This window comes from Zosterops lateralis, assembly GCF_965231275.1.
Source record: "Zosterops lateralis genome assembly, chromosome: Z".
Classification (NCBI taxonomy): domain Eukaryota; kingdom Metazoa; phylum Chordata; class Aves; order Passeriformes; family Zosteropidae; genus Zosterops; species Zosterops lateralis.
Genome location: NC_139800.1, coordinates 1,153,459 through 1,179,285, shown reverse-complemented (window position 1 = coordinate 1,179,285; position 25,827 = coordinate 1,153,459). Strand labels below are relative to the sequence as shown.

Here is a 25,827-nt window from a genome sequence, read left to right as displayed (position 1 = left end):
GGCTCCAGGCAGAGCTCACAGCCCCTGCCAGGGCCTCAAGGGGCTCCAGGAGAGCTGCACAGGCACTGGGGACAAGGCCTGCAGGGACAGGACACAGGCAGTGGCTTCCCAGGGCCAGAGGGCAGGGCCAGATGGGATGTGGGGCAGGAATTGGTGGCTGTGAGGGTGGGGAGGCCCTGGCACAGGGTGCCCAGAGCAGCTGTGGCTGCCCCTGGATCCCTGGCAGTGTCCAAGGCCAGGCTGGACAGGGCTTGGATCAATCTGGGACAGTGTAAGGTGTCCCTGCCCATGGCAGGGGGTGGCACTGGATGAGCTTTAATGTCTCTTCCAACCCAAACCATTCCAGGTTTCTGTGACATATGCACATGCACAAGGGGTGGCATTTCCCCCCCTTTTCTCCACTCATTTACAATGGCTCTCAGTGCCATAACATTCCACACACAGTGAATTTCTAATTAGCTGCCAATATTTCAGCAGCTCTGAAATCAAGTTATAACTCCTAAACCTTCCAGTGTCATAAGTCAAAGTGATTTGCCTAATTTCTGTTTATAAACTACTTAGAAATGCTCCCATTGGATGGAAATATATATTTAAAGGTGTTATTTTTTGCATTTTTGACCAAGAGCCATGATTACTTCAAAAGTGTTTATTTCACAAATTTTTTTTATCCCCAGCTGAATATTACAGTGACTATTACAAGCATTTTCTTATAAACAAAGGTGTAGTTTACAGATTTGTTCAAAATGGAAAAATATTTTATAAGCAGTAGTATTTCATCTACAGTATTCACTCATGTGTATCATTCAACTTTGACAGCAGCTATACCTTCTGCTCGTTAAGGTAATGACACTTCACACCACAAAAAAATAAAAATATCCCCAAAGATTTCAATATAGTAGCACTTTTTAAATATATTTTCCTTTTTCTAATTTCAAATTGATCTGAAAGTCTTTGTCCACTGGCATTCACACTTTGAAATAATTTGGATACTCATCAGGGTTATCTCTCCTGGATTGTTTTACTTAACATCTACCTTGCTAGAATTTCTCTCAGAAAAAGAAAAGATCAATTTATGACTGTAATATATATGTGAATCAATAGAGTTTGAGGAAAAAGCTTCACGGAACTTCATGCAATTAATTTTAATTCGGTTCTATTTATATTGCAATGATAAAATGCTGATTTTTTTCAGTTAATGGTCTGAAAGAATAAATTTGCACAATTTTATTCCTTTACTATTGACAATGGAGGAAAACAACCATTGTTTCAAGTGCAGCTTTTTCATTTGTACCTTTTGCAAACCACACAAATGAGGAGTCATGTCCTGCAAAGACTTCAGTGTTCAGGTTGCAGGGTGAGGAAAAGCAGTCACTATGCTTAAAACATGCCCACATTTTGGTACTCTTTCACTAATATGAAGAAACCCTCGTAGATCCAGTGGAATTAACTGCATGAGCAAAAACAATGTTTGTAATGTATGATTGCAAAAATTCAGTCTTGAGGCCTAATGTTCCTTTTCTACAGTCAACTACAGCAGCTTTATCAGATAAGATAAGCAATGTCAGCTACAAAATTCCAATTTAAAAAGAAGAAGAAAAGGAACTTTCTGGTGCAAACGAAACATGGATGTTGTCCTGGATGCTTCTTGTAGGTCAGCCAGCACATGCCTGAAACTCTTATTTGAAGTGTTGGTTCTGTAATGCTGGTGATTTGGGCATTTTGATGGTTTAATTTATTTATAAATTTAAATAGTGCTTTTCTGAGATATAAGCCATCATATTTGCAAAAATCACCATGGATCACTGTTGTTTGGGTTTTTTTCTCCAAGAACTTCAAAGTGTTTTTGCAGACCTCCTCAATGTAAGATTTTTTAAGTAGACTTTTATATCCATAGACAACTTTTTCCAAGACAGAAAAATAAAAATATTCCAGTGTTTTAATGCTTATTTCAGAGTGGTTGAGCTAAACAGCTAAAGGCACAGAGTGGGAAAATGCTAAACTTAATAATCAATATTTAAAAATAAAGACAGATCTGGAGAAGAGCCAGCTTTCTCTAAGCCATGCTTTGTGTTCACCTTGCTTTTTAAATAAAGAAGTGTAAATCTGAGGAAAGAAGGCATGCTTGAGCATAGCAATTTAACTAAATTAACATTTAAATACAAATTTTAAAAACTGCTAACAGAAAAGTGAACATATATTAAAGGTAAGTCATACAGTGTTTTTTTCTAGATGGATCTCACCGGATAAACTACGTGATCACGGATCAAGATGTGAAATCCCAGTTCCCATCTACACATACTAAGAGTTTTTAAGAAAGAATATATAAATTACGATCCTGAAAGTGCCAGTGAAGGACCATTATCCCCTAGAAGACCATTAAGCACATTTTACAATGGTAATCAGCAACAAAGCCGCTGCAGAAGAGGATTCTGCAGCAACCTGTCACTTAGTCTGAGTGATAAGCACAGGTTTAATCAATGCATTGGGAATTGTACTCCAAATAATTTATATCAGAAAGAGGTAGAGACCTGAACTGCCTGAAACCGCTGACCTAACGTGAATCCTGAGCAACAGCTCTCTGTTTAAACCACCTCACAGAAAGGCTGCATCCTGCTTTGAATTATTTATTTTTAAACCGTGACGACCGTTGGGAGCGTGGAAAGGAGGGAGAGGCGACAACTGAAAAAAAAGTCAGAGCACTGCAAAGACATTCGTTGTGAGAAGAGGTAGGTGAAAATAAATAAAGATATTGTGGATGAGTGGGTGGCAGGGCTTGCTGGGCACGGACAGCAGACTGGTGGCATGACCCTCATTGTATAGCAAGGGGAAATGAAGGCACTACTGAAGACACAGCAGAGGTGAGAGCTCAAGGACTGCAGTTTGGAGGCAGCCCTGGCTCTATACAAGCAAAATATCTATCATTTCATGGGTGGCAGTTAAGGGGGAAAAAATTTTACTTTTTAGTCTGAGGTCTGTCCTTCAGTGGTAACAGTTGCTCTAAACTGTAATCTCAGTTTGAAACAAAGTATTTTACCCACTGGAATAGACCTATATAATTCCGCACAGCACTCAACAGTTTATTTTTAAATGTGCTTTTTTTTTGGATAGTAGTATACATGTATAGTACATACAGGACTACTGCAGTTTGTATATACACCAATTATATACATGATGTCTAAATCACAACATGCCCCTTGCCTAGAAAGGAGACTGCAGCAGATAGGAGTTAGTGTACCTTCAAGAAACACATTCCACTTTCAATTTCTGAGCAGACAGCATACCTGGCCATAAATTTGCTGTTTGGATTTACACCAGCCAAAAAGAGTCAGATGGAGAGAGGGAATTTTTCTTTGAAAGCTCTTAGTCATGATGGAGCTGTGGGCCACAGAAGGAACCACAAAAGCAGGTGAGTTAAGATTGATTTAAACAAGATTATTGTGGGAGTGGAGAAGACAGAATGCTGGCAGCCACACATTGTGATTGCAGTTTGGCACATTGTGCTGTGGCAGAAGCATCCCCACATTGAGCAGCTGTGGAGCAACACTGACTATCAGGAATCCTCAGGAACCCACCAGGAACCCACCAGGAACGTTCTCCCCTGCTCAGTAGCCACCAAGAACTCAGCATGTGCTGGCAAGGACCAAAGAAAAAACAATGGCTGGTCTCCTTCAACATCTGTGTGGTGAGGTCAGAGGGTTGGTTTGGTTTAGTTTGTAAGTCTGATTAAAAAAAAAACAAAAAACCCCCTAACAAAGTCTGAATTTAAAGCAATTATTCATTTAAGGTTGTTGCAGACAAAGAGTTTGGGTTCACTCTTAAAGAAATGGCTTACATTATTAACATACCACCTGACAGCTTGTTTTTTTGTGTGTGTGTATGTTAGAACATTTAATCTCTTTTGGAACTTGTTCAATTTTTAAAGTATTCTTCATTTATCCAAGCCGTGTGTTTGCATGATTCTTAACATTTTGTATGGCTACTGAACTGAATGGAGTTTTTCCATGGACAGCTAGGATTAACCCACTGAACACAGGTAGGGTTGGATGGTTAAACTGGGTTGCCTTGGCATGATCTATGCATGGGATTCTGATACTGGCCATGTGAGAGGTCCAAGAACCTTGACAGCCACTGGATGAAAGTGTTTGACACTTGAAAGCACAAGGAAAGCCAACAGCAGGGATCAGGATGATGCTATACTGGAAGCAGAAGGCTTAAGGCAGTCCTTTGCATCATGATTATTTCACTGGGACAAAACCTTTGCTAACGTAAATTGGGTAATGTAAGAAAGTCCTGCCAATTTATTTAAATTTCCACAAAGCAGATGCACTGAATGTATTTAGGAGAAGCAACAGCATTTCTCAAACATACAATTTGTGACAAATTCCACATCAGTGGAAACAAGCAGCATCCCAGCCCTGTTACTTTTATGGTGTGATAAATATACACCTTCTGCAATTTACCTTTTCAATTCACTATTGTGAATGCAGTTACTAGCAAAAACTGAAGGCAGAACTGCATGTTCTGTTATTCATACACACAAGACCACCTGCTACTAAACAAATGACACATCCTTCAAGGCAGCACAAGTGTCTCAGATTTTGTTTTTGTCATAGACACCTATGAAGATCAAAACAAACTGTCTCCCACTTCCATCCTTTTTTGTTAGTGGCTTTTGGAGATGATTATGGGCTTTGAACTATGTCAACATAAAATCAAGCAGTAAAAAATAAACCTATTTTTCAAGTATCCTTATTTCCGAGCTGCAAATTACTAAAAGAAAATCACATACAGACCAGTGTCTTTTTTAGTGTACATTTTAGCATCCATTTGTTACTGTGTACTGGTTCTTCCATAAGCCTGTTTGGTCCATATTTAAAGAGCTCTTGAATTCTTTTTATGATTTTTTTTTTTCTTTCATTGCTGTAAGTCTCTGGGTGTGAGAGGTGAGCTTAATTCTACTTTCTTCAGACTTTATTGAGAAAATCCAAGTTGAGAGAAGCAGGGAGATGAATGGAGTCCATGGTGATGGCAGATGGGTTGAATGGGAACAGAACTGGGAACGTGTGCTTGAAGTCTAACAGCAGCTGTGGAGGGTCATTCCGTTCTTGCAACTGCTTCTGTGGGGTGTGGGAGAAGAAAACAAATTTAGCATCAGTTGTTCCCTTTTCTTGCTGTGTTTAACACCATCAAAGGTTTGAGAATGGGCATCATATTGGACATACTGCAGAGAACAGTGACAAGGACATATTTCGTTCTCTTCTGGAGCAGCTTTCTTTCTGAGCAAGTATTTACAGGAACTTCTATACAGACTGTAGGAAACACTCCTTCAGGAGAACCTGATTACATTTTCTACATGACCACAAAGAAAAATATAGGACCTGGAAACAAGATGACCCCCTTGGCACAGCAAAGCCAGGATTACAAGATACCAGCAGACCAGCTTTGATTCAGCTGCTCAGCCATGGTGATATGTTCTGGGAGTAGCTGGACACAGGTCCTTCCTTTTCCTCCCTGCTCCTTGTGACCATTAAAAGGCTTTAATTTGTTTATTTTTCTTTTAGCTGCCAATTTCTACCTCCTATCTCAGAAGCAACTCCATTTCACCAACACTTTGTTGACTCCTGCAATCTTAATCCTCAGTTGTGTTGCTGCTGAAGAGCTGAATTAGCTGATCTGGGGATTTGGGTGCTTATTGCCCTCTGTGATTAACAGCCTGGTTATCCCTGCAGCTGTGTGTTGTAAGTGTGTGTGCACACATAGAGCACTGAATTCAGGACAACCTGCAGCAGCATGCCTTTTATGAAATGGCTGAGCTAGCAGATTTAATACAGATGTCACTAGCACTACAGAGATGTCATTTGTGCCCTCCAATTAACAGCCCTTTAAATTTACCTGTATGTTTCGTATGAAAGCTACTGTCACACGTTCTTCAAACTCGTTCACAGGAGTGTAGAGATTAAGTATCTTTACAATCTGTTGAAAACAAAACACGGTTACAGTCGTGAGAAGACAAACTTTTCCAGAACCACCAGCAGTTTTTCATGATATGGCCACAACAAGTCTGCCATGACAAAACAGAGAAAAGAAGCAGCAGTGTTTTTCTTGGCCCGCTGTAAGGTATTGCAAGATCTGTGGACCTATCAAAAATCACTTCTTATGGGAACGTTTTTAAATTGGCAACAGACTTGGACAACAGGTTTATACAGGGACTCCACTTGGTTGGCACATGGTGACATGGATGACTTCTGATGTCACCTCTGAAATACCTCTCCTGATGCTCCCTCACTCCCACTCCTCCCCTCATTTTCGCACAAAATGTGTGTTCAGGACAGGGTGATACAGATACATTAGAATGGCTCTCCCAGAACCACTGGAAATCAGCTCACACCTCTCACTTCACCCTTCTACAATATTATCAAATTAAGGACAGGCAATCCAGCAGTAAGAAACGTGAGTTTATATCCTCCTGGAATGGAGTCTCAAAGTTCATAGTCATATCCAACCTAGGTTGGCACTTCTCACCCTCCTGGCCCAAACAGGAATCCCTGGTGGGCATCCTGCAGACAAAGCCAGTTTAAGACTTGGCAAAAGACAACAGGCAGGTTTAAAATGCAAAAAATCTGACTTGCACAACAAACTCCTCGGGGCTGGGTTTCACCTTTGCACATTTCTGGGGCTCCAGTGCCACCAGTGGCACTGTAAGAGTGGAGCCACCACAGTGACCACCTCTGAGAGGGGCCAAGATGTAACATCAGCCCTGAAAACCACCAGCTGTGCCCACTGAAGGAATGGACACTGAGGCTGGGCACTGAAGGGCTGGCAGCAGGAGAACACCCTTTCCCACTCCTTAATTACCCTGTGCTGTAATCCCCTGCCCTGCTCCCTTACCTGCTGGGTGGTGAGCGACGTGCACAGGGAGCAGATGGCCTCGGCATCCTCTGAGGTTTTCTTTTTCAGCTGCAGAAGCTGTGCTGCCTGAATCAAGGGCTCCAAAGTTTGTGCTGCTCCACTCTGCTGCAGATTCTTCCCACGCAGCCATTCCTCCAGCTGGCTTATGTTAAACCTGGATAAGCAACCAAGACAAGATGTGAGCTGAGAGATAAGAAGTAGCATCTTCCAAACTCCTCTTTGGGGCCCAAGATATGTTGCAGTGCTGATGTTGTGTGGCTTTTCGTGATGCATATTTGTGATACACGTGGCAAGAGACAATCAGGCCAAACTTAATACTCAACAACTCAGAGCAAAATACACACTCCAAGTACTTTACAAATAGATGAACCATGTAGCAGCCAAACAGCACAAGGGATGTGCTTTTCTACAGCATCCAGATTCCTCCAAGTTTCAGCTATTAAAATGAAGCTTTTAACCAGCTTTTAAATGGAAGCACCCAGATATCTTTGAGAATATCTATACAGAAAATGCTTTTGCTGTGCCCACTGTCCAGCTCAAGGGGAACACAGAAAGATCCAGAGTGGGAAGGAGAGAGGGTAGCAAAAGGCAGATTTAACTAATTTGCACTGACAAGTGCACTTTATTTTCCTATTCTCCACCAACTTACAACATTAATTAAACTTCCCTAAGCAGGCAGAGCCCTGCCCCAAGCCCCAGCCCCACCTCAGCTGCATGCCCGTGCTCCAGGAGCAGACATCCTTCCTCAGCAGGAGGTTGTTCAGGGCGATGGCATTGATCATGTAGAAGAGCTGCTTGAACACCTGCTGGATGATCTCTGGGTCCAGGCCCTGATCACACATGATGGTGTGGAATGTGTTCAGCTGGCGAATCATTTCATCCAAGCTGTAGGAACTGTCACCTTCTGCCGAGTTGGAGGAGTATTTCCTGTAGCCCATTGGTTTGACACCGGAAAGTCCTTGGATACTCTCATTTTCCAGCACAGCAGACACTGAAAAGAAGGGGGAAAATGGGCTAAAAAAGCCTGTATCCATCTATTTGTCATTAGAGAAAAAAACTGATCCCTCTGTGGGCTGCAATGAACACAGATCAATCTCAGTGATGCAACACCATGGATGGTGTGAGAACTGAGAGCAGGGCAGACCCATGAATGGCTGGTTTACTCTGACAATACAAAGCAGTTAAAAACACACAAATATCCTAGAATTATACAAGAGTTTGGTTTAGAAGAGGCCTTAAAGGCCATTTAGGTGCAACACCTCTGCCATGGGCAGGGACACCTTCCACTATCCCAGGTTGCTCCAAGCCCTGCCCAGCCTGGCCTGGGACACTGCCAGGGATGGGGCATTCCTCAGATGAATCTTCTGGGATTTGGCTGAAGAAGTAACTCTTCTCGTATCTTCTCTCACCCTCAAGAAACAAGGTCTTTATGAGTCTTTTTTTTCTTCTCAATCCTCTCCTCCCTCATAATGTACATTGCCATTCATAAAATGATTAACCACAAACCTGGTCTGGAGGGGAAAGCAGACCCTCCAGCACAACCTCCCCTCTTCCACTACCTCCCCAACAGAAATGACAGAGATATTTTCTGTAGTGGGAGGAAAAACTCTCATCCCTATTAGCTTCTATCACAGGGGAAGATAAAAACTCTCCTGGGTCCTGCTGGCACTGTGCAAAGGTGTGAAAAACAACTGGAACAAATAATCTGGGCCAAGGAAAAACCCTACTAAAGGGCAGCTGTGAGCTCACCGGTCATGGGCTGCAGGATGCCCCCTGCAATGTTGATGAGCTGCTGGTAGATCTGGATGGAGAGCTGCCCCAGCACCTGGCGGTACTCGGTCAGGTCGAAGTTCTTCAGGCAGTGCTCGTTCTGCTTCGCAGTGTTCTGGGTCATGAAAACCTGAACAGGAAATTGAAACACCCAGGCTCGTTATCCCACCCACTGACAGTCCATCACAATCACTGCATTGAAACACCTCTGCACCTTTACAGTACAATATACTAAAATATGTTATCAAAGTACGTTATAGAAAAGATCGAAACTCATAAATCACCTTTGATTTACTCAGCCATTTGTTCATAAATTATTACTAGAGGAATACCTTTTGAAGAGAATCATTAAACTACCAGTTTTTCATTTTATCCTTAGCAAGGATCTGCACATTTGTATTAACTGCAACACATAAGATTAGAAAATTACATTTCAGGCCCTCTAAACCTACATTTTTAGCTACATGCTTATCCCTTAGAGTTCCAACTGTTTACAGGAAACAAAATATTTTGAAATTAGGATTCTACAAAATTGAAAAAAAATGTCTGCATGTTATGTGTTTTGACAATATTTTAAATTGTTCTGAAATTCATAAATCTCCCCAAATTACTGAAATTGTTGCCTGCCTTTTGCTGATACAGCTGGTCTCTGATCCTACATTTGGCTGCTGTAAGCCCTCACTTCTGGGCTCAGATATTAATACCAGTTTTAGTGGCAGAAGCCAATGAGATGTTTTCAATAACACAGATCCTTTAATTGCCCAGTCATATGGTCTTATTTGGTGTGAAAATGAGAACCATGAAATTGTTTTTGTTGGTTGCTGACTAGCAAAATGCAAAAATACAACATGTACCAATTTGAGTTGATTTCACAATTTCCCCATTTTCCTGACTAATCAAAGAGCATCGTGCTTTTCATGTGACAGGACTACTTGTGGGTTGGGATTTTCTTTTAGACCTTCTCTTAAAAATAGGCTGGATTTAAAACTAAAGATAACCTTATCTCACAAACTGCTCAGAAATATTTCTCCTCTCTGTATTTTACACCAAGCTGCCAATGGAATTTGTAAACAGCTGGTTCATTTAACACAGTAAATCACAGCAAACCACATACAATTTAAGACTGTGTTTTAACCCAGCTGGTCTCCTGGGGATTTTCTTTAAATGCAGTATTACTATCCAGACAGAAGAGGGCAAACAAGAGCACAACTGCTAGTAAGTAGTCCCGAAAATATTTTTTAATTTAACTTTTAATTTTAAGCCTTCAAAGTCCAGTGCTGAAGTTTTACATGCAAATCATTATCTTTTGAATGACTGAATAGTTAATTTAACTTCATGGGTTTTTTCCTTACAGCCTGAATGCTCAATATCTAACAAAAATCAAGACTAAAATTACAAATAACACTATTTGGGTCTGTTGAAAATTTTAATATGCAGAATACGTAGCTGTAAGGACAGCAGTGTGTAATATTCTAGGAAAACTGTGATAATCCTATTTTTTTGAAAAGGATCAGCTTTAATAAAACTTATTCCAATATTTCCAATTAAATATTTTTCATGAAAAGCTGTGGGACCAACTACAACCAGGAGAACAGCCTTCAAAACAGCCCACCAGAAAGAGCATAGAGAAGCTGGCAGAGCTGGGGCTCTTCACCTGCACAAGAGAAGGCTCCAGGCAGAGCTCACAGCCCCTGCCAGGGCCTCAAGGGGCTCCAGGAGAGCTGCACAGGCACTGGGGACAAGGCCTGCAGGGACAGGACACAGGCAGTGGCTTCCCAGGGCCAGAGGGCAGGGCCAGATGGGATGTGGGGCAGGAATTGGTGGCTGTGAGGGTGGGGAGGCCCTGGCACAGGGTGCCCAGAGCAGCTGTGGCTGCCCCTGCATCCCTGGCAGTGTCCAAGGCCAGGCTGGACGGGGCTTGGAGCAGCCTGGGACAGTGGAAGGTGTCCCTGCCCATGGCAGGGAGTGGAACAAGATGATCTTTAAGGTCCCTTCCAACCTAAACCATTCTGTGCCTTTAGGAGCTTTTCCAGGAAAAGCTAGCCATGCTATACCCACAATAACCAAGGAGGAGAGGCTGAGTGTCCCCATCTGACACTACCAGGAGGATACAGGACTCTCTCTGCATGGATCCCCCCCAGGCTGGGCTCTCACCTCTTCCCCACTGTACTGCTTCAGGCAGTGCAGCAGGCGGCAGGTGTTGGCCAGCCAGAACGACGTCATCTCAAAGTCATCCTGGTGCTTCTGCAGACACAAAGTGAAAAAACGTGTGAGATCCACCCACCCCTCCCTTCCACCGTGGGGAGGTGATGGCATCACAAAACTAAACGATTTTGAGTTTCCCCACCCAGAATCAGGCAGTTTTCCCTCTGCAGCTGGGTAATGTTGGCTCTTTTCCCCTGCAAACTTTTTTTTAATCTCCAAATTCACACAGTTGTATTGCTAAAACCACAATTCTCCTTGCTCCTTTAAAAAGGGAAGCTTTACGAGTGATTTGGCTTGAAAGGCACCGTGAGAGCTGAGTGTCACACACTTGGACAGGGTGTATTACCATCTGACAGCCTCTCAACCCCGAGACAAGAGCAAATGGACACCTGCCTTCAGCACTTTCTTCACGCCGTTGATGCTGGAGGTGAGCAAGGAGTGCACCTTCTGGTCATCATTGATGTAATCTGCATGTCTGATGCACATGTAGAGGATGTAAGCAGGAAGGCAGGGAACGGTAGCAGACACTGCCTGGGGCTTGAGATCTAGAAAGAAGATTTGACAATTAAAAAATAATTTAAAAAAATCACAAAAAAGGCAAACTTAAATTTCCCCAATTGACAAGGAAAGCAGAGAATGCCAGAGCTGGAGTGTACCCAGGCAAAACCCTCTCCCCTCAGCTCTGAGGAAAATGATATTTTGGCTCTGCAACTTGCATCCCTCTCTGCAGAGTGGACAGAGCCAGAGGTTCAGCTGCAGGACAGAGGCACCTGCACTAGGGCTTAGGAAGACAGTCCTGCCTGCACTGAGGTTTGTGACACCACCCCACTTCTCCTTATGGATGCACACTAGAGCCAGAGCTTCTTTACCCTGTAAAACTCTACCCCAGCAGCACACAAACCACCTTAAAACAGCTCCCTGAAGCTTTCAGGAATACCTCCCACTATAAATCCTCTCTCTGAATTGATCACACATTAAGTCACTCTTTCCCTCAAGATACGGAATCCTAATGGCATCTGTGGGCATTTGGAGCCTCTAAAGAACAAGTTTGTCTGATTAGGGGCCCTTCAGTGCCCACAGCCATGGGCTAGCACTGCTCTGTGAACACATTTTGGATCCTCACCAGGCTCTGCTGGGGTTAGAGTCACAGTAAATACCAATACCTCGGGAGCCTGGCTTCTGAAACAGCACTGAGTGAGGGGATGCTGCAGCAACTCTGACCAGACTGTGCAGTGCAGAGGAACTCACAAGTTCATTATCTGTTGTCTGTTATTACCTCATGAACCAAACTACCTCTGTTCCACTGCTGTGCCAGATCCCAGGGGTCTATCCTTCTGCCACCCCCTCCCCATCTATCACTCAGCGAGTTACTGCCTGCTCTAAAAAACTGTAGCTTTGCTTTGCATTTCCCAGTTTTTTGTTATCCCTAAGGGATTGTATCCATACTGGTCTATCTGCTTAGTGTGGCACTACCTTACCTACCCAAACTGCCACCACCACAAACCTGCAGCCCCAGAAGGGATTAATTGAGAAGATCTATTTGTCTACCACAATTTTTTGATCTCAAGTCTACAAACTCCCCCAGGCACTCCTGGGAAGGAGCAGCCAGGCAGAGAAGCAGAGCAAGTTCCCCACCTGTAATGAGATTTCGGATGAGGAGGGGCTCATCTTCTTTGTAATATTCCAGCATGCCCTGAAAATCCTTCTCCTTCCTCTGGACAGCAACCTGCATGTTCCGCTCGTGCGGCCTCCTCTCCGCTGGCACCGTTGTCTGGGATGCTGTGGAGAGAAAAGATGATCAAAACCTGGCTGGCACCTGGAAATCAGCAACTATTCAGGCCCTCCACTGGCCTTCTTAGTGCAGACACCAAGTCAAAAAGTTATATATTAAATTCCCAATGATGCCATCAGCTTTGGCAGACTTATCAAAATACAAACATTCAGGTCCTGGATTACCAGTCCACAGAGTTCTGACTCTGAATGAAAGAAAAAGTGCAAAACTTGAACTTAAAAGAGGAAAAAGTGAAGCCATTTTTTATTTTCCAAGAGACCACAGGCTAGAAGGCAGCAACTCTAGTGTATGATTTTCATAGAGCAGGGTAAAAAGCAGGCAGGCAATGCAAAATCCCTAAGTGTGGCATCTTCTGTCTGCCTGCAAAGCTGCAAACCACGGTGGCACACTGCTGAAGTGTAATAAAGCAGAAGAGACCAGCATGCAAATACTGCAGCAAGCAGCATGCAAATCACACTGACAGAGAGCAGCTGGGCGAGCCGTGGAAACCCTCCAGTTATTCAGCTTAATTTCACTTAATGCCTGGTTTCCAGAAATTAACTCATGAGAACGGGGCTCTCTGATTAATCACGGCTTCTCCAGAGAACAGAAAGTGCTTTCTACACAACACAGATGCCACATTTAAGGTGCTTTCTCATTAAGCAGAATATACATACACATTTTAATACCAAAGGGTTATAATCCCCCTTTCAAAATTGACAGGTCAGAGAATTTTCCTGCTGGCCACTGGGCTCCTTTCTGAATCTCTGCCTGGGTCACTGCACTGACTGCAATGACAGCAAAAAACTTTCCTTAAATATCCTCCAAACCCTTGTTATAGGGTCAGTGTCACTCAGTGCCTGCTGCTAGTTCACTGCCAGAACAAGCAAAATCTTACTTTCATAGAAAGAAAAAGAGAAAAAAAAATTCCTTCAGCTCTCCAAGGCTGGCCAAAGGATTGAAACCCAAGTGCAGTTTCCCCAACCCAATGCACAAATCACCTTCAAAATCTTGGACCTTCTTCATGTAAATCTTCAGCTGCTTCTTCAGCTTCTTTTCATTCTTTTCCAACTTTTCCAGCAATTCTTTAAGATCCTGAAGGACAGAAGATGCATTTAAAAGAACTCCCAACATTAAACCCAAGAACAACTCATTTGGGGTGAGTTAGAGAGTGGAGTCTGGTCTGTGCATCACCAAGGCATGGTGTGAGCAGCTCAGTGGAAGAGGATCACTACCTACAGCATTTAACCCTGGCTGTTAATCACATTTAAACAGTTTTATTTAGATCATGGAGTTGTTGAAAAAAGGCAAAAACTCAGGAGGTGCCAACATTCCCTCCAGACTTTGCACATAGATACAGAAGGGGAGAAAGGGGAAAATTATGATTATCCAGGGCAAATTTTTGGAGTGGGAGGTGCCTTTCCACACTTCCAATAAAAGCAAGTAAGATGAAAGGCCTGTGCTGCCTCTGTGCCCAACACAGTAGAGGGGTCCTCAGTGATCTCATTTGGAAGGTGGTGACACAAAGCAGACAGGCTTAAAAAAACATTTAAAAAAATTTAAAATAGTGCACCTATGTGGTCACTAAAGTCATACAGCCATGGAAGATCAGCTCAAGGCCAAGTACCAACACTCCAAAATGCACCAGTGGGAGACACTGATGGATTCTGCAGAGTTTAGGAGGGGGTGAAAGAGATCCCAGTGCCCTTCCCTCCCTGTTAGGCTTCCTATCTCCTTTCTCTCAAACTGTTTTTTGCCCTCTTTCTGTGTTTTCAGCACAGCCTCTTACCAGGTTTTCATTGGTCAGACGTGTAATTTCTTGCTGAAGTCCTAACTCCACCTGGACCTCTGGAGAGAGCTGCAGAGTCTGCAGGAATGCCTGCTGCTGGTTCTCCAGCTCCTCTTGCATTAAATCCATCTGGTTTCTCAGAGCTTCCATCTCCTCCTCGTGCTCCCTCCTCTGGTCCTGGAGCTGTGCTTCCAGCAACCTGAGAACATGACCACACTAACTTTATAAAAGCATGCTTTCAGGGAAGATTCCTGGATGAAATGTACTAATCATTCCCTGGATTGTTTTGTGTGGTTGTTGTTCTTGTAGCCTTTAGAAAATTTAACAACACAATCTCTACTCCCACCTTCCAGCATAAGACAGAAAAGCATGTTTTCCACCTATAGAATCATGGGCAATAATGCAGTCAGCCTCATAATCCTGTCAGGATTTATATTCTTAATAGGCTTGGAAAATACAGACCACCATGAAATAAGTATTAAGTGCTTGATTTTCATTTTATTTCTTCATACTGGGATTAGTTTGGATTCAGTCTGGATAATCCATGAGACACCCTCAGAAGAACATGCTCCTTCTATGAACCTGGGGTCCTACTTTGCTTGGAAAAACACATGAAATAATCTCTGTTATTTCTTCCTGTCACTGTCACTGTCTGGTTTCACTCTGATACTTCTAGATGTGACCACTTGACACTACACACAACATTGAAATTTTTTCATCTCTTTAATGTCCTTAAAACTTTAATAAAAATCATATTTACTAGAGCCTCACAGCCACCAAGCACAGGGGTGATGCAGGATAAGAATCCAGGAGGGATATTTGCCCAGCAGAACAGGACCTGGGGAGAGCTGTGGAACGATGGCACCTCGTGTTCACCATGTGCCTTTCTCACCCACAGAAAACACATGGATGGGAGCACCAAATCCCCAAGATCATGCAAAGGTGACAGCACTGAGATACAAGGACAGGTCCTCCCCTTCCAACAGGTCAAGGATTGGGAGAAAACACTTCCAAGAGATGCCATGTCTTAGTGCAAGGGAAAAAAAAAAATAAAACAGGAGGGGTTTTTTTGCCTTCTTGGATATCCCAGCTTCCCAACCCCTTCATCACCCAATTTCCCATTGATGTCACATAATTCTTACTGGATCAAGCTCAGGCATTAGTGACAACAGCCACCACCAGCAACAGCCAGCTGGAACCATGACTCCTCTGAAAATCACAGGGGGGGTCTCAGTTCCTGCAGTTTGGAAATCCTGCCCCCAGCTGCTCCCAGAGAGGACAGAGGGCCCTGTCCAGGACCACGTGGCAACAGCAGAGCAAGAGAAAGAAACAAGAGGGGAAGGAAAAGGGAGGAGAAGGGAGAAGCAGCAGTGTGGAAAAAAATAAAGTGTTTGACCTGGCAACTTGCTTTAAACCTTGATAAGCCAAGCCGAGCTCTCCATCTTCATTGAGATACCCCCAGTCCTCAGTCTTGCTAGAAATAAAGGACAGAAAAAGGAAACAAGAGGACAGAGAAAGACAAAAGGTCAATTGAAAGAGAAGGCGGAAAGGTGCAGAACCCTTATTTATTTCATTCAGTATTACTTTTCAGAGGACACTTTCATCACATTGCATTTCTTTTTCCACCACAGGAAAGGAGAGCCCTGCCCTGGTTGTGCCCTGTACAACAATTTAAAAACAAGTTTCTCCATCTCTTTCCCACTGCAGCAATTCCAAATGTTCTAAAATAAATTCTCCTCCTTCTACTTCAGCCAAGGGTTTCCTCAGCATTTGAGTCAAACACATCAGTCTTTCCTCAGAGCAACCTTTGGTCCAGACACCACATGCATCCACACGAGATCCATCTCCTCTGTATACATCCAGGCAGAATAATGGCCAGAAAAATCTCATCTCACTTTAATACTTTTAGCAGATTGATTTTTTTTAGTCTCCTTTTAGCAGATTGTTTGGTTTTGTTTTTTTTTTTTTTTCAAGTTATATGAGGCAAGAAGCTGATTTATCTTTTTTAATGAGGTGCTGAACACGTTACAAGTGAGTGATGTCAGCTGATCAACTTGACCAGAAACACTTGTTAAAACAAGATTTTACGTGGCTCTGGTGTCAATTAGACAACAGAGTTTATTTTAAGCAACAACAATTTTAAAAGCAAGCAAGGAAACCATCAACTTAATATATCATCACATTTAAAAAAAAACCCCAAAAACCAAAACACAAGAAGAAGAAAGCCAACACACATTTTGAAAAGAGCTGTAGCAGATGCCATTCCCTGGCAAGGGCAATCTGCATATTTCAGTGGAAAAACACAACACACAAACATTCATGAGCGAATTTTCACACGAGGAAAGCAGTGAGAAATGTGGTGCTGCAGAACTGCTCTGAAAGGGCTCTGGAGGTGCCTCACCACCACAGACAGCTCGTGCACCCCTCTCATGCCAATGCTGGGGCCCAGCACTTCTCAAAACTAGCAAACATTTCAGGCACTGACATTTGCAAAGTTCATCTGTTAGAGCCACATATATGAATTTAAATTAAAGCCTTGTTGCTATCCCATGTGTAGCAGGTTTCCAAAAGGGTCTGCAGGCTGACAGATACAGGGAGGTTTACTGGTCTCATTTGCATGAACTTGTTAGTAAAGTCTTTTTTTTTTGGTACATATAATCTAAGCAGGACATGTCCTCAGGCACTGAAAACCAATGGAAAAAGCAGGAAGCATCTCCACTATTTATTGCACATCAGAAACCTGTGAAATCTCACATGATGAGCAGCATTTTTAAGAGATACTCTCCGTGGAAAAATAGCTTTCCTTCCTGTTTTAATCACAGGCATTGAGGTAAATGAGGAGAGCTGCTCAAGAAAGTGCCATTACAAGATAAATATATAAAAATGCTGATTTAAGGTAAACTTGCCCTGGGAAATAAGGACTCAGTCCACCTCCATCAACACAGCACTGACTCAGATATCACTGCACTCCCCCTTCTCCCAGAAGTTCATCTTGACCAAGACATAAAAAGGGATCCTTTAAATGTAATTAGAGTAATTGGCATGTGAAATATAATTTCCTAAAATGCTGGGTAAATCCTATTTTCAAATAAGGCTGGAGAGGAGTTGAAAGGGCTGACTCACAAAGTCGTGTTTCCCCTTTATCCTGATCTTGGAGGCACAGGTCTGGGGAGCAGCTGGGAACTGCAGGCAGCAAAAATGTCCTCATCAGAAGCAAAAAATTCCTGCCCAAACGCTTCCCTGCCCGGTGAAAGCAGCTTAAAGGAGCTGTATGTACCCTAAACCCAGATATGTTAATTTCGGCATCTTCAGTAAATTATCCTCTCTTGGTAAAGAAGAGGCATTTCACCTTCAGACACAGACACACCTTGTTGTTTTAGTTAAAAGGAAAAATAATGTGCATCACAGACTAGATATACATGAGTGTGGGAAGACACCCACTGGAGAGTGGGAAGCAGAGATATGATATGTCCACATGATGGCCTCTCCCAGCTGCAAAAACATCCCTCATGTGAAGCCAGCATCAGCTCCTGGCTTTGCACAGCAAGCTGCAGGTGGGACTTGCCCAACAGAATTTAAAAAAAAAATAAAAATCCATGTACTCAACAGAAATCACTTGGAAGCTATCATGGAAGCTAATTTTAAAGACACAGCCTCATTTACTTTGAGCTGCCAGGTATTATCTCTTAACATCATTACCTGGTCTCTCACTGGGTCTGCATTTCCAACAAAGGAAGATCTCAAGAAGTGAAATAGGGAACAAAAAGCCTACTTAGCTTCCAATTAAGTTATTGAAACAGACAATGAGGTAGGAACAAACTTGATGATTTTCCCCTTAGCAGCTGAAAATCAGCAGATTTTTTTTTTTTTTTTAGAAAAAAGAAAGAGAAAATATGAAAAATGGGGGTGCTTCTTTAATGCATCTATAAAGAAAGGGCTGCTTTCAGTTCAAACTTGCCCTTGACCTGGAGTCAAAGGGCTTTCCTCCAAAAGCTTTGTGGAGAGAGAATTGCTACATGGGCAGGGTTAGCAGCACCTGGCAGAGTTCTTCCTGGCTTCCTCCTGCTGTATTTACAAGTGCTGCATTATATAGACATGGGGAAAACGTTGATCTCCCAAAACAAAGCCATACTCTAACCTCAGACTAAATAGCTAAGACATGATGACTTGGAGCTGGGAACAACTGTTGGATGGAGCAAACTTTTACCACACCTGTCAGCCTGGGCTGGTAAAGAACCTCCACCTGGTCAAAAATCACCTCAGACTGGGGGGCAAAGAGCAGCTGACATTCCTCCAGGACTGGGCTACCCACAGGGTCCTGGACAAGCCCAAGCTTGGGTAGAACCTGATGAGGTTTAACCAGGCCAAGTGCTGGAGCTGCACCTGGGTCAGGGCAACCCCGGGGTCAATCCAGGCTGGGGATGAGCAGAGGGAACAGCCCTGGGAGAAAGAGCTGGGGGTGCTGTGGGGGAGAGCTGGACCTGCCCCAGCCTGAACCCCCCGTGCCCTGGGCTGATCCCCAGCGTGGGCAGCAGGACAGGAGGGGGATTGTGCCCCTGTGCCCCTGTGCTCAGGTCAGAGCCCACCTGCAGAGCTGCCCCAGCCCTGCCTCCAACAGCACAAGGACGTGGAGCTGCTGCAGCCAGGCCAGAGGAGGCCACGGAGATGCTGCCAGGGCTGGAGCTCCTCTGCTCTGGAGCCAGCCTGGGACACCTGGGGCTCTTCACCTGCACAAGAGAAGGCTCCAGGCAGAGCTCACAGCCCCTGCCAGGGCCTCAAGGGGCTCCAGGAGAGCTGCACAGGCACTGGGGACAAGGCCTGCAGGGACAGGACACAGGCAGTGGTCCCAGGGCCAGAGGGCAGGGCCAGATGGGATGTGGGGCAGGAATTGGTGGCTGTGAGGGTGGGGAGGCCCTGGCACAGGGTGCCCAGAGCAGCTGTGGCTGCCCCTGGATCCCTAGAGGTGTCTAAGGCCAGGCTGAACAAGGCTTGGAGCAACCTGGGATAGTGGAAGGATTCCCTGCCCATGGCAGGGGGTGGAACAAGATGATCGTTAAGGTCCCCTCCAACCCAAACCATTCTATGAAAGAGAAATGGGAGTGCTTCTTACAGAGAAGATGAGAAGAAGAGGTTCTTGCTTATAAATCCCACTTCAGAACTGCAACCCCACTAGAAAATTTCCCATTAAAATATTTATTGATCAAGATTAGAAAGGGAAAGCATTTCTGTTTCTCATGCTGACACCCTTGGGTATAGAGCTGTGTAAGTACAAATGCAAATTTGTGCTGGGGGAGGGAATGTTAATTTATGTCCATAAACACAACAATCCAGGCTCCCCAAGCGTTTGTCTTCATCCACTTTATTGCCATCAACACCAGCCTACAGCTTATAAACCAACCCAATAAACAGACAACTGCACAGGGAACCTTGTAATGGGGAGGCTGGTGGTGCTTAATGAGCCACTGGATAAATCACTGCAGAAAATCAGGGTGAGAGCATATAGAGCTACTGCTGCTCTATTTCAAGAGCCAAGCTCCAGTCAAGCTTCACAAGAGAGGCAGATGAGAGAATAATGAACTGACTCTGGAGACTGCAGATTTCCCCTCCCAAAACTTAAGAGGCCAAAAACCACCAAGGCCAGATCACATTAACTTCTTAAAATTGCAGCTCACCCTCGTGCAATTGCAAGGAAAGAGATTTGTATTCCTGTGGAAAATTAGATCCTGGGAACTTACAGGCTCTGGAGGGATTTAAAATCCATGTGGATGTGGCATATGGTTTAGCACTGGCCTTGGCAGTGCTGGGGAAAGAAGAGCTGGACCTCAAGACATCTTTTTGAACTTTAATTATTCTACTCTTCAATTCTTTCTGCAGAAGTGTGGAAACAAGAATGTCTGGAGGAGGACTGGAGCCTCCTGGCAGCTACAGAAGACAATGTGCACCAGTTTGGCCAGATAACCAATTAATACCAGTGACACCCCTGGGTCACACGTGTCCTAAAAAAGCAGCAACCCTTATTTTGACTCCTCTACCAACCCCTAAACACAACCTTCCCTACACATTCACACTGGAAAATTTAGGGAGTAATTAAAGTTGTGCCCAGTAATGGCACTTCACATCTTGTATGAGCACCCACAGCTCCAGGAGAATGTTGGAAAAAAGGAAAAAGAAGGAAAGAAGAGAAAATTCATAGAATTCATTAAGTCACCAAAACCCACTCCTTGCTGCAGGATGCACACTGAGCTCCAATGATTTACTGACAAGAAGGTGATGTGCAAATTAATCTCATCACCTCTGCTGCAGGAAGGGCAGAAACTTCATCAGCAAGCTCACTTCAGGAAAGCAAATATTCAACAGCAAATGGAAAAAAAAAACCCACTAAAATTAGTGTTTTAGATAGGCAGACATGATGCCCAGGTGAGAAACCAATGTCACCGGAGTCCTGGACCTAAACAATCCCCAGCTCCAGGCCTCCAGATCTGGTGAAAGCTGGCAGAACAGCCTGGGCAGAACCTCAGTCCAACCATCAGAGTCTGAGTTCCACTTAAATGGGGCCTTCCTCTTATTCATACAGGTGTGAATAAAATCCTCATTAAATCAGGTCCCAGCCTGGAATGTTAACAACCTTCTGCAACCACTCTACAAAGTAGCAAACCATATTGTGTTATTAAAAGCCATTAATCCACAATGGCTGGGTCTTTTTCCTTGTCTGAATGGAAATTATTTAAGGAAAAAAAAGCTTCAAACATCTGTATTTGTCAAGAGAAAAAAAAAAAAAAAAAGATAAACATTCAATTTCCTTGAAGTAAAATAAAAATTTACTTTTCATATTATCTTGCTGTTTAATCCATGTTATTTTTTCTTCTTGTAAGATATTGCTTTATTATTTTATATCCTCCTGGGCAGCTGCAAGGACTGATATAATGCTTGACAATATCAGCCCATTGTTACTGTCAGGACAGACACATGTTCAAAGCATTAATCCTCATTGAGGTAAACCTGCAATAAAACAGTTGCTCCTGACACTCAGTTTGGGTGCAAGAAAATCAATTATGTATTTCCAGGGCATACAGCATGTTTGTTAGTTCAGTTAACCACAACAGGCTTTTGCCTTTGGGAATATCAGATGGAAACGCTGGAGTCTTCCCAACACGGTGTGAGATACCCAAAACAAATACAAATACAATCCCAAATCTTACTCTTGCTGCTGGAAGCAAAGTCAAAACCCAGTTTTGCTCACTTCCATGTCTGCTTTTCCACTTGCTCAGTACCTGGCTGGAACTAGACGATCCTAAAGTTCTCTTTCAACCCAAACCATTCCGGGATTCTACAACTCCGTAAGATCTGTGTCTTTGGCTTCACCCTCCTGGCCCACCCTTGAGTCCGTAACACAATCCAGAGGCTGCTAAGCCCTCTAAAACACCCTGATTTTGGTGTGGATGCATCTGTCACACAGAACTCCCCTGGTGCTGGAGGGGTCTGTGCCACACTTACCGGTTGGTCTCGCACATGCCCTGGTAGGCTTCGATCGCGTCCTCCTGGTCAACGTGCCGGTCACTGTTGGGCCAGCTGGCGTTGGGGGAGATGTTCTCCTACAGACAACGTGCAAAACAGCCATGTGACATCCTGCTTTAAAACTCTGCCTGGCTCTAGAAGCTCCTGACACCAGACAACTCCCATTAAAAGCGTCCCTGGGGCATCCGCCACGCTACTGAGTTTCTATGAATCCACACACGTGCAGCAGGAGAGATAAGAGATGGAAGATGCAGTGATAAGAGATGGGAGAAGGATGTAGTGATAAGAGATGGAAGAAGGATGCAGTGAATTTTGGAAGAAGATAAAGCAGGGTGCTTGGCTTGGTCTGACATAAAAACCACACCAAAACCTTGAGGAATGATTAGACAGCGAATCAATAAATATTGAGTTTCTGGAAAACGTGTCCTTCCGTTGGAATGTGCTCTAAATACAAATCCCAACACAGCTGTTTGAGAGAGAGGCTCCCTTCTTGCCTGCATGTCAGAAAGAAACACAGCTGCACCAGCCCAAAGTGGTCTAGAAATTCTTTTTCCTCACGCCATTGGCTTGTAGAAAAAGATAATTTGCTGCAACATGTTACCAGGAACATGCTGAACCACACACACTGCTGCAGGGGTTGTGTGGGCTGGGTTATCCTCATCAGGTATGGGGGTAAGCATCCTAGGGCAGTACCATGGCACAGAGAGTCCTGGGCTGTCAGAAATGCCAGGGACTGCATCTTATCCCCAGGCAGGACCTCCTGTATCCCTGGACAACCTTCCACAACCTCCCTGTGCCATCCAGCCCACCAGAGCAGAAAGGGCACTGCTCAGCCAGCAAGCAAATCTCCACCAACAGAGAGGAAGAAGGAAGAAGAGAAAATCCATTACCCTCTCCTTTACCATGTTTTTCCCTGTCTCCTTCTGCTGGGCTGCCTTCATGATCTGTGACCTGAGGATGAGCACCTCCTCCTTGCGCACCTCCAGCTCCTCGTTGGCCGATTTCAGCTGGTTCAGCAGGAGGTTGTAGCTGTCCTGCACGTCATTGGAGGAGTTGTTCTGTGTGGCATGGTCTGCAATGGCCTTCCTCAGCTCATTGAGCTCATTCTTCAGCTTCTTGTTCTCCGACTCCAGCTCTTGCCTCTGCAAAACATCAAGCCATTAAGGAGTTTAGATAAACTGCCCTGTGGTGCCTCATCCTATTCTGAGATGCCTCTAAGGTGACTCTAAGTTATCGATGATTATAGATCAATGCAAGCCAGGATCTGGGTTTTGCTGCCAGCCCAGCCATCTGTGGTTCAGGGAAGGATTTTGCTTTAGTCAGCAGTTGCTATTTAATAACAACACCACAGGGTGACCTGGGGTATTTTTTTATTTCTTGACACTATTTCTAAACACAAAAGCAGGCTGTTAAAGAAGCCAAACATGCTCTTTTCTCCTTCACCTCTTTTTCTTCTGAATCAGTAAATCCCACAACCCCCACAACGTTCAGCTCACCTTTCATATTTATGAGATAAGCTGGAAGATGCTGATTTACACAAACCTTCATCATGGCAGGCATCCCTTAGGTGAGCCATGGATCTGTGAATTCCCTCTTCATTTCTCATACAGTTTATAATTCCCCTACCCCAGTGCATTGTTTATAGCTGGAGGATTTCCTCACCCTGATGTCTCCTCAGCCACTGGCATTTGACAGGCTGTGCTAGTTTGATGCCAGCTGATTCTCCTGAATAACAACATCTTTGCTGAGGCAACTGAAGGGTTTACTCGCTTTTGCACGGCAGCAGAAGACAGAAGAATAGAATTCTGGCAGCTGAGACAGTCTTTATTTTAGTCTGCCACCACAAAGCTTTATTTGCAGGTGGCAGCACAATGTTTGGCAGCTCTTTGCCACCACCCAAAGCCCACCTGGAGGATCCTTGCTGTTAAGAACAGCTTTGGTCCTGCACATGGTGCAATCACAGAATCATGGAATGGTGTGGGTTGGAATGGACCTTAAAGCTCATCCAGTCCCACCCCCCTGCCATGGGCAAGGACACCTTCCACTATCCCAGGTGGCTCCAAGAGCCATCCAACCTGGCCTTGGACACCTCCAGGGATCCAGGGGCAGCTTTTCTAGGTAACCTGTACCAGAGCCTCACCACCCTCACAGCCAAGACCTTCTTCCCAATATCCCACCTAAATCTACCCTCTTCAAGCTTAAAACCATCAGTCCTTGCAGTGGGTCACAGACTGGGTGGGAGCCAGACTCCTGGGGTCCTATTCACAACAACACACCCTCCCTTTGCCCTAACCCTCCACCTCTGGCTGCTGCAGGTGGCACCCAGGACCGCTCCCTCCTGTCCCCAAACTCCCAGACTTCTCAGGTAATGCCAAACCCCAACAAAACCCTTGTCCAGCATGGCACAAAACAACACCCCTGCACGTGAGCTGACAAATTCTGCTATCTGATGTGGGGTCAGCTCTTTCCCAGGGACCAACCCCCATCCATGTGGATTCTCCAGTGTCTACAACAGCACAAGATAATTCCCCACTGTGTCTCATCTCCCTGCTGCTTACTGAGCCTGTCCACAGCTTCCCTTCACAACCCCTCTTATCTCTGGGATATCTGCTTCATTATCAGCTTGGGCTGAGTCAAGCTAATGAATCCAAAAATGGCTGGGGGGGATGCAGGCAATTTATACAATTTACAAAGTGTGTAGTTAAGCACAGCTGTGTAAACCCCGTTTCCATAGGAAACGGGTGCTGTAATTATAAATCCTTACAAATTATAAATAGCATGGCTTATCACAGCAGAGGTGTGAACAGAATAGCTGATCTGGCATCTGGGCAGCATGCTCCTAGCTGAACAAACAACATCAGTAATGGGGCACATTCAGGTACTTTATACCATCTGTCATGAAAAAACCAAAAGGATAAGATATGCCTCAGATCCATCAATTCCTCCACATTAAGCACTGCAGAGGGAGTATATGAGACACGGGATTTTCTCTAACTGGCATTTAAAGGAGGAGTTGGAAGTGTGTGCATGGTGGGAATTGATAGCCAAACTGGGTTTAATTCTTCCTGCTATGTGGAGAAGCATCACTCCTCACTGATTGTGAAAGCAGTTACTTGCTTTTCTGCTAAAATAACTCTTCCGTGGGTTTTGTTATTTGCTGTGTAAGATCTTTGCTTTCATTTTCCTTAATCTTCCTCCTGCTCCTCTTTGTATCCCTTTCTCCCTCTCTTTTTTATCATAGGTCAGCCACACTACTAACTCCAAGGATTGGTCATTTCCAGCTCTGCTCTAGTGAGAAACAAGGTTATTGCTTTCTTTCCTGGTCTTCCTGGCTTTGTCTAACCTGGTTGTTTAACCAATAACCCTGCTCCAAGAGCCCCCACCATACACTACTTTCAAAGTTTACCTATAAATTTATTCCCTAGTCCTTTCTGTGTGGATTTCATGGAGCAGTGTTAAAACACCTTCTGTCCCCAGCTCATACACACTTTTTGCATCAGCACTTGCCATGGAAGATCAGAAGCTAAAATAAAATGCTACGGACGTGGAAAGAGATTTCTACTGGCAGAGTGAAAAATGCTCTTTCTTCAGCATGGTCCAGTCATGCTGACTTATTTGACAAATATCTGACAAACAAATTTCACCAAAAAATTTTGCAGTCAGGATGCACTGAACTTGAACTCACACTTGCCCCAACATATGCAGTGTTAAAGAGCTCTGACAGGGGTACCCAAGCACTAATGGTGATGGCAATAGCTTCAGTCTTTAGCAAAGGGCTTACAGAGCAGTGCTGGGGGAAGTGTCAGCCTGCTTAAGAGGTTAACACTGACATTCCAGGATTTTACCTCCTCTCCTCTTTGCTGGTACT

General features: G+C 44.2%; 1 protein-coding gene across 2 annotated transcripts in view; it reads right to left on the bottom strand.

The window, feature by feature from the left end:
• Nucleotides 1-635: 635 nt before the first annotated feature.
• The window catches only part of MYO5B (myosin VB), a 153,250-nt gene continuing 128,058 nt past the window's right edge, over nt 636-25,827 (bottom strand). Inside the window, exons 28-39 of one of the 2 annotated variants that reach the window (XM_083882829.1) lie at nt 22,850-23,101; nt 21,939-22,036; nt 14,445-14,643; nt 13,657-13,750; nt 12,520-12,663; nt 11,278-11,429; nt 10,834-10,923; nt 8,659-8,809; nt 7,615-7,900; nt 6,889-7,063; nt 5,893-5,973; nt 636-5,117 (exon numbers count right to left, since the gene is read on the bottom strand). In XM_083882829.1, the coding sequence (XP_083738955.1) occupies nt 4,965-5,117; nt 5,893-5,973; nt 6,889-7,063; nt 7,615-7,900; nt 8,659-8,809; nt 10,834-10,923; nt 11,278-11,429; nt 12,520-12,663; nt 13,657-13,750; nt 14,445-14,643; nt 21,939-22,036; nt 22,850-23,101 (1,875 nt within the window). In that variant the 3' untranslated portion in view covers nt 636-4,964. The remainder of the gene's footprint in view (nt 5,118-5,892; nt 5,974-6,888; nt 7,064-7,614; nt 7,901-8,658; nt 8,810-10,833; nt 10,924-11,277; nt 11,430-12,519; nt 12,664-13,656; nt 13,751-14,444; nt 14,644-21,938; nt 22,037-22,849; nt 23,102-25,827) is intronic. The other variant, XM_083882830.1, reaches the window with a different exon arrangement.